Genomic DNA, 8,972 nt, shown 5'->3' on the forward strand with positions numbered 1-8,972 from the left:
CAGACCCCAGTCCTCCATGCAGGCAGGGACACGGGTGGCCCCAGCCTCCTAGTGCCCCATGCAGATGTGTCCCCCAAGCCGGCAGGGAAACCACTGGCCCTGGCCCCTTGGGCCCCCATGCAGGCAGGGTCGTGTATCCCCATCTCACCTTGTGCCCTGTCCCCCAAGCAGGTTGGGGACACCAGTAGCCCAGCACCCTCGTTCCCATGCAGGTGGGGGGAACACATATGGCCTCATCCCACCCTGCCCATCACACAGGAAAGAAACGACCCCTTCCATCCCCCCACGCATGTCCCTGTCCCAACTCGTCCCCTAAGCAGGAGGAGACGGGAGTAGCAAGACCCCTTGCCCCCTCCACTGGCGACAACGCGCGTAGCCTGACCTCACGCCGGTAGCAGCGTGCACGTCCCTGGCTCCCAGTTCCCCACGCGGGGAGAGGAGGGACACGCGTGGCCCCGACCCTCTACCCTCCACGCAAGAGGGGACACGTGTGTCCCCGACCGTCTACCCTCCACGCGAGTGAGGACACGCCTGGCCCCGACCCTCTACCCTCCATGCAAGTGGGACACGCATGGCCCCGACGATCTACCCTCGACGTGAGCGGGGACACAAGTGTCCCCGATCCCCTGCCCTCCACGTGAGCAGGGACATGAGTGGCCCCGACCCTCTCCCCTCCACGCGAGTGGGGACACGCGTGGCCCCGACCCCCTACCCTCCACGTGAGCGAGGACACTCGCGGCCCCGACCCTCTCCCCTCCATGCAAGCGGGACACGCGTGGCCCCGACCCTCTACCCTCCATGCAAGCGGGACACGCATGGCCCCGACCATCTACCCTCCACGCAAGCGGGGACGTGCATGGCCCCGACCCCCTACCCTCCACGTGAGCGGGGACACGCATGGCCCCGACCCTCTACCCTCCATGCAAGTGGGACACGTGTGGCCCCGACCCTCTACCGTCCACGCGAGTGAGGACACGCGTGGCCCCGACCCTCTACCCTCCACGCGAGCGGGGACACGCGTGGCCCCGATCCCCCAGGACACCCCACCCCACGCAGACGGGGACACGCGTGTCCGCGGCCCCCGGTCGCGGCGCTCACCTGCGCGGCGGGGCGGCGGGCAGTGCGGCGGGGCGGGTCGTGCCGGCACTTACATAGGGCTCCGCGCCCTCCGCCGCCTATAAGAGCGCGGTGCGGGACGGTGCCGCCCGAGCCCCGCCGCCGCCGCCGCCACCACCACCGGCAGGTAGGTAGATGGGTAGCAAAGGGCCGCCGCCCCCCGCGCCGCCCCGCCAGCGCCCCGCTGCCCGCCCGCCCGGATCCCCCGGCGGGGCGCCCCGCTCCTGCCCCGGCCCTTCGCACGCTCCGGGAAGCAGCCTCCGGATGCTGCCTACCCTGCTCGAGGGGCACAACTAGGCGAGGGTGGGGAGGAAAGGATGCATCCCCATCTTGAGTTAACCCGCTGTTTTTTCCTATCCCGATTTGACCCTCTTACGCAGGGGAAGGAAAATGCAGGGAGTCCCGCCCATCCCTGAGTTGCAGCTCTGATCATTCGTTTTCCAGGGGACAGGATTACCCTTGGTTCAATGGAAAATACCAATCTGCAGCCCCGAGCAACCCCATCTAGGGTTGCTGTTGGCTCTGCTGTGAGGAGGTTTTGGCTGGGCACTTCCAAAAGGTCCTTTCCATCTTGATTCATTCAGGGGCAGGAAAATGAGGTTTTTCTGGAAGGAGAAACTGCTGGGGTTTGGGCAAACTTTCTGCCTCCTTTGCCTTTCTCCCCTGCCAATCCAGAATATTTTAAACAAAAGATAAGCTGTCTGTTTCTGCTAAATTACTGATCCTTCCTTGAAGGTGTCCCTAGTCTTTTCCCTCTCCATACACCGTGTCAGAGGAAACCATAGCGACTCCAGGGCCACAGCCATGCTTCTGCACTGAGGATCTTTCCAAGGGGCAACAACTTCATTTTCTCCTGCCCAGAGCTGCAGGCAGCAGTTTTCCACTTCAAAGCTGCAAAAATGCCAAGGAGCTGGTCTTCTGTGCAGGGTAATCAAGTGAAAAGGATTGGGCGGATAGCAACAGAAAGAGTCATTTCCCTGGAAATCCTCTATAAAACTATTCCCAGAAGTTGCAGAGTGTAGAGGAAATGCAAAGATCCCTTGATACTGTTTGAAAGTTAAATTAAGATCTAACAAGGCACCGTTTTCCATGTTATGTTATGTTCCCAGTTATGAAAACTGGGTTTTCAGTTGTTATGTGTTGTTGATCTGGTTTAAGCTGTGAAGAGCTGCGTTTCGGTGAATACAGACTTGGAAATCATTCCTTCCCTCATTGTATCTCATAGGAAGTTTGGGCAAATATATAATGAAACCAGTGGAATTCAAGCGATCAAGATTTATCTCGTCCTGGGCTAAACTGTTCATTTATTTCTTCTCCTACAGCTGCTCAGACCGTTTCATGGGCACGTTTGCTGGGCTGAGGACTCCACAGCTGGACTTCAGTCCGACATCGTAGTGTTGGGATTTAACATCAGCTCCTACTTGCCAGGTAATTGTAGCAGAAATAGTGTCTGTCCTTTTCCAGGCTTGGCTTTCCAGGGAAATAGCCCAAAACAAGATTTCTAAGTACACATGATATCTCTGCTAGTCCGGAGCAGAGAGTCAAGATAAGGTCAGGTCCAGATCAGTTGTGAGTCAGCTGGGAAAACTCGGTCTCCGTTAAACTGTTTGCTATAATGATCTGGGTTACCGGACAGAGAATGATACTGGAACCAAATATTGCTTTATGCATTGAAATGTGACTTCAGCTGCCCGGGTAAACTGGTTTATGACACTTAGTGTAATGCCCACCCACTCCGAGGGATTTGGGACCCACCTTTTTTGTGGCTGAATTGCTCTGGGTTGGCTCTTACCTAAAAATACGATTAATACAGTTTTCAGAAAATGAGAATAAAATCAACTCCTCCATGCAGGGACAGAATGAAATTGTATATTAGCTCTGGTGTTCCCTGACTTTAAAAGACTTCCCGGGGTGGTTACATGCAGAGATGCTATTAAATAAGCAAAATAAAAGGACCAAGCATGTAATCAGTTTTGATAGAAAAGATCTAACCCAGGGACCGGCAGGAGCCCTGTAATTGCTGGAACTAAAGCGTCAGTGGGAGTTCAAAGCCATCTGTGGGAATTAGACACTTCGTCGTCTCATGTAACTCGGTTTCCTTTAGCCTTGAGATGATGAGATGATCTTTAGCCTTGAGATGATCTCCTGATGCTCACGTGCTCCTTGGACTCCTCGCGTGCTCCCAGCTCTAGGGTTTGCTTCTGGCCCCTCTGGACCAAGCACAGGAATAGTCCTCCCTCCCCAGATTTGCAGCTCCTAAGGAAAAGCTCCTTCAAGGAGAGGGAGTGGAATTGGGGGTGGTGGCCTTTGTTCCACTTGGCGATGGTGGCCTCTTGCTGGGGATAAATTTACTACTGTGAAATCAATGTTCTCAGGGGTTCCTTGTCATTTTGGAGGAAGGCTGCATCTGCCGGTGGCTGCCAGCTCGTGGACTTCCTCTAAGGACACACCACAAAGCGGAAAGCCCTGGCTGCGTCTGCTGGAGGGAAAGACCTGGCTGTGTCTGGGGAGGAGCTGCTCAACAGGTTTCTGGGCTTGAGGTTCTCCTCAGGATGCAGCAGGACAGCGACTCGTGGTTCCCCAGGCTGACACAGTCCCTCCAGGCTGGTGGAACCGTGCCCCAGGCACTTCCTCTCCTGCACCGAGGGCTTTTGGGTGGCATGTTTCTCTGCTGGGGAGTATTTCACCCTGCCTATTTCCTTGCAACATCACATTTCCTTGTCCCTGTGGGGAGTTTTGAGGTGGATCTCCTACAGCTGGTTATTCCGGAGCTGAGCTGGGGTTGGCCACCACAGGCTTGAGGCAGCCGGGCGGTGCGGTGCACGGTCCCCCTGTGACCGCATGTCTTCCACAGGCTCCTGGAGGTGCAGGATGACTATCTTTGATGGCATCTACCCCTTCTACCTGCAGCAGAGGAAGGCCTTCGTGTTCGACGTCAGCACCATCATAGTGATCGTGGTCTTCTTAACGTTTGCTTGCAGCTTCCTGCTCATCATCCCGGGCATCCGCGGACGGTCGGTGGGTGACCCCTCTCCCTGGGCATAAGCATCTGCTCCCCATGTTTTGGGTGCAGGGATATTCCCAGTTGGTTTAGGGAGGGGCAGGAGGACAGCTGGGGCTATTCCTCCCTGCCTAACGTCCCACCTCTCTCCCCGCAGAGGCTGTACTGGACCTTCCGTGTTCTCCTCAGCCTCTTCGTGGGAACGGTGATCGTCAGTAAGTGCTGCATAAACCTTGGATAGCGAGACTGGTGGCAGAATTAAACCCCGGGGCAGGGTCTACGTCTGGGAAATGCATGACCTGGCCGAGGCTGGTCACTGGGTCTGCCCTACCCATGCTCTGCGAAGTAGTCACACAGCTTCCCACAAGGACTTCCCCATTCCTGGCACGGGCGCTGAGAGCACCTGGAGGTGCCTATGGTCACTTCCGAATGGAGAGGGAACTTTGCTGGCTGTAACTGCACTGGGGAGGTCAAACAGCCCCAGCTCCCGTGGGCTGCACAGCCTCATGTTCCTCCAACCGTGCAAGCCCTCCTGAGGTGCCCGCTGCTGAGGGCACAGGGCTGAGCAGCTCGGGCTGCGGCCAGACACGTTTGGAGGATGAGAGGAGCCTTGTAGTGATGTGGAGAGAGCAGGTCAAAATAAAACACAGGCAGGGCAGAGTTTGGGGTGAGGGGGTGATGACCTTCCAAGAAGCAAGGCAGGAGGACATGAAGGAGAGGATTTGATTTAGTAGAAACTTGGAAATTTTCTGTAATAATGGGACTGGTAGTGGAAACCAGGCTGTGGGATTTCCAAGTCGGACCGGGTGACAGGACGTGTAAGTGAAAGACGTACTGAAGGGACAGAAGATGTCAGATAGGAGAGCAACCAGCCCTGACCCTGAATCAAAGAAACTCTCCTGCTGTGAAGGACCGGGCGGATTACAAGACTGCTTGGAGAGGGATGATGAAGCACGACTTAAATGACTCAGCCCCCCATTCCACCAGGCAGTAGAAGTAGATAACTGGGCTGTGACCAGCTGCAAGACTCTGCCGGCTGACACACGAGCCAGCCCAGCATGCAGTAGTCACCCTCCACCTGGGCATGTCCAGATGCTGGGACATGCCACCAGAGCTGCCTGGGAACATGGTCCCAGGCTGGAGATGGCAGGGAGGTGGAGGTCAGGGCTTGCTCCACAGCCTTAACTGGCTCAGCCCTGGAGAGCCATCCCGTGCCGCTCTCGTTACAAGGGCGCAGCCGGGTGCTGCTTGAGCACACTAGAGAAATTCCTTGTTTCACAGCCAGCATCAGGGTTTCTGTCCAGCGGCAGCAGAGCACGCTCGACCCTGCAGCTAGGAAACATTCCTGCAGAGCTGCTGCTGGATGGATGCCCTCACAAGTTATTCAGCAGCTGAACTTATTTTGAGGCAGGTTTTCTTGTTCAGCCTGGGATTAAATCATCACCTTGACTTTCAGCTCATTGCAGTGCTGGAAGATCAAGCCCACCGCAAAATGAAAGTGTTTCAGAAAAGGGTAATTTGTTCCAAAAAAACAAATATCAGAAATGCTTCAAAGTTTTCTCTTCCCCCCAGCTGAAACGACTGTCAGAGCTGTGACATCGTGTCACCCCTCTCCACCGCCTCCATTGGACAGTGATCTTCACTATTCACTACTAGTACGATCTAGGGAGCTTAATATTTGGAATTAAACTCACCCTTGTTCCTGACGCTGAGGAATGGGATCATTTCCGAGCCCTGTCCCCAGGGGCTATGGCGTTCGCCGTGGTGGGGAGCTTGCAGGAAAGTCCTGGAGATGATGTCCAAGGAGGAATCAGGTCATGGCGTTCATCCCTGGGGATCTGAGCTCCCCTGCTTCCGAATCGAGGGAGTGGATGCTCAGCGAGGGGAGGACATGAGCTCTGCTGAGGCGTGGGAGCTGGTTGAGGCATGTCCTCATGGCTGAGTCAGCTTTCCTGCCCTCCTTACACTCCCTTGCAGTGCCGCGTTGGGAACGTCACCGCTCGATGTTTGTGCTCACCCATGATTCCCTCCTTCAGCACAAGCAAAGCCTGAGACCAGCCCCTCTTTAACCCAGGCTTTACTTTTCCTGGCAGCTGTCCAGTTCACGGGGGACTGGGAGACCGGCTGGGTGAAGGCAAACACCTCCTACAAGTCCTTCAGCCGTGCTCTGGTGAACGCGGACATTGGGCTGCACGTTGGCCTGGCGGGGGTGAACGTCACACTGGTGGGTGAGTCTGATGTCCCCATCGGCAGCTCTGGAGTGGCCATGGCCCCAGGAGGTCTCCAAGTGCTCTGTGGGTGGTCTTGGTCTGCATGGAGGCTCCTGGGACCCTGCTGTCCCTGGGGTGCCCGTGCTCTTGGTTGGCAGCACCCAGGCTGCTGGGACACAGCAGGACCTCGGTCTTCTCCATCCGTCAGGAAACCCAGTGAATCAGATCAATGAGACCATCAGCTACAATGAGCACTTTGCCTGGAGCTTCGGTGCAGACTATGACCACAGCTACAGTGAAGGGCTGGAGAGGGGGCTGCCCAGCCCCATCCTCTACGTAGCAGAGAAGTTCACCACGCAAAGCGCCTGCAGTGTGCACGGGCAGTACCGCATCTCCGGCCACTACGCCTCAGCCACTCTCTGGTGAGCCTTCCTCTCCTGGTCCAGGCAGGGTAGATGCAAGGATGTGGGAAGGGCTCTGCTGCCTTGTCCTTAGGCCTCTGAGATGGGTGGTGATTGCATGCTGCCAGGAGGAAAGCCGCCTGCATGGAGGGGCCTCTGCAAGGTTTGTGGTCAAACCAGTGGCCCTGTAGGCACCTTGGAGTGAGCAGACAGGAGGTCCTGGTTCTTTCTCCTGGTGAGCACAGGAGAGAGGAACGTGGTGCAGATCCTTGCTGTGACACGGTGATGATGGCAGGGGTCCATCCCTATGGAGGGAGTTGGAGCTGCTGCCCTTGGTGGCCCAGACAGGCCCCTGGGCATGTGCAGAACTCTCCCATCCCCATCTATGAGGATGTTTAATGTCTGGGAGTGGGACCAGATGAGAAAAAGCTGATGATCTTGGGGTCTATCTTGAATCTTTAGCAGGATCTGCTGGGCAGAGACATGTTGCTGCTCACTTGAGCTGAGGGAGATCTAGTCTACAACTGAGGAGATGGTCCCCTTTACCATGGGTTGTGAATGGCAAGGGCCATTGCAGAGCCATTCCCCCTGCTCCAGGTTTGACAGCAGGGATGCAGAAGCCAGGAAAAGGGCCTGACAAAGCCATGGAGCAAGAGCTCCTGGCCCACAGCTGAAGGCTTTCCCTGTCACCCAGCTCCTTAGCCAAGTCCAGAGCTGCTACAAATGACTTATGCCTACTTCTGCAACTATCCCAGTCCTGTGTGCTGCTCTCTGGTGTCTGCACTGCCCCGCACGTGGAAAGGCAGGGAGCTGAGATGATCTAGATACACTGAGTGGGCTGCCATGGCCTCCTTGAGGCTGGTACGGTCTGTGGGCTGAGCAAAGAGAAGAGGAGATCCGGGCTTCTGCCTTCTGAATATAGCAGTGAGAACATCGCACATCTGCTTGGGATCACTCCAGCCTGCCCACAGAGCTTCTTGGCCTCATACAATGCAACCTGGAGCCCAGATTCCTCCTCTCGCGTGGAAACCCTCACAAAGAGCATCCTAGTTTGTGGTGCTTGCAGAACTCATCGATTGGTCTTCCCTTGTCTCCAGGGTGGCCTTTTGCACTTGGCTCATCTCCAACATTCTCTTCTCCATGCCCGTCCTAGTCTATGGAGGCTACATGCTCCTGGTCACAGGGGCCTTCATGATCTTTTCGTTGCTCTCCTTCTCCACTGTGAGGAACTCCCCGATGTGCCCCATCCAGTTTGGGACTGCAATCCTGCGCACAGCCTATGGGGGATCTTTCTGGCTCACGCTAGCGATTGGTAAGGACACCCAGCTACCTCAGGGCACACCATTTTGTCCCTCTGGGTGTGCAAGAGTCCCAGTGCTTTCCCCCAAGAAATGGAGGTGAGTGAGCTTGGGGAGTGCAGCCCAGCAGAGCCCCAGCCTGCCTTGACAAAGCAGATGGTGGCAGAGATGTGGAGAGGGCTGGCAGAAGGGGACCAGATGGGGCACCAGCCCCATCTCGAGGGTGGTGGAGGGATTTTAAGTCCCTGAGGTGCAATAGTGCAAGGAGATGGGGATCACTTGCCTGGGTTTTAAGACCCATGCCTGGGTTTTAGGATGCTAAGCACAGCAGCTGAAGCCACCTCTTACAGTAGAAGGCCATCTTCCACAAGAGAAGGCGTTGTGTCCTGTCAGGGGACTGTCAGAGGAAGGATGTGGGGTGGGAAGCATGCTGGTGTTTACAGGAACGCTCCCAGAGAGAACGTTGTCTTCCAGGCTTGCTCTGTTTTGTGGCTGGGACGGCTGTTGTCGCACTGCACTACTTCGACTCGGACCTACTGAAAACTTTCTTTGACCTCCATGAGGACAAAGCAGAAGAGCACCAGGAAATGACTGAAGTGCACGTCAACCCTCATTTTGTGAACAAAGGACCGTCTCCTTCTCAGCCCTCCAAACTCAACCCCAACAGCATCTAGAAGAAAGTTCTTCCCACTCCTTCCCTGAAGGTGGGCCTGAAAGGGCAGAGCACAAACCCTTCTTGATGTCCCCAGAGACTCGTTTCCCCATCCAACCACCTTTGAAGAGTGCACGAGTCCACGTTGGGATGGGTACTTGCTGAGAAGTGTCTTTGCAGACTGTATCTCCTTGATGGTGCCCTCTGGAAAAGGGCAGGCTTTGCAGAGAGCCAACCGTCAGAGCAGATCACAGCTCCGGCGACTTGAGCTGTACGCTCGCCTGGGGATCTCTG

At 56.0% G+C, this 8,972-nt stretch overlaps 1 protein-coding gene across 1 annotated transcript; it reads left to right on the forward strand.

Annotated features, from left to right (window-relative positions):
• Positions 1-3,987: 3,987 nt before the first annotated feature.
• On the forward strand, positions 3,988-8,700 carry DUOXA2 (dual oxidase maturation factor 2). Its single transcript, XM_009981747.2, has 6 exons — positions 3,988-4,134; positions 4,275-4,332; positions 6,211-6,345; positions 6,536-6,749; positions 7,826-8,040; positions 8,501-8,700. Exons 1-6 carry the CDS (start codon positions 3,988-3,990, stop codon positions 8,698-8,700), a joined length of 969 nt encoding a protein of 322 aa, XP_009980049.2.
• Positions 8,701-8,972: the final 272 nt, after the last annotated feature.

This window comes from Tauraco erythrolophus, chromosome 14 (genome assembly GCF_009769465.1).
Source record: "Tauraco erythrolophus isolate bTauEry1 chromosome 14, bTauEry1.pri, whole genome shotgun sequence".
Taxonomy (NCBI): Eukaryota; Metazoa; Chordata; class Aves; order Musophagiformes; family Musophagidae; genus Tauraco; species Tauraco erythrolophus.

What these genes read in the sequence shown, in the direction of transcription:
- DUOXA2 (XM_009981747.2), top strand. Translation starts at nt 3,988, where the DNA reads ATGACTATCTTTGATGGCATCTACCCCTTCTACCTGCAGCAGAGGAAG. An exon ending in CGGGCATCCGCGGACGGTCG is followed by an intron (nt 4,135 to 4,274) that starts GTGGGTGACCCC and finishes CTCTCCCCGCAG; the next exon opens with AGGCTGTACTGGACCTTCCG. An exon ending in CGTGGGAACGGTGATCGTCA is followed by an intron (nt 4,333 to 6,210) that starts GTAAGTGCTGCA and finishes TTTTCCTGGCAG; the next exon opens with CTGTCCAGTTCACGGGGGAC.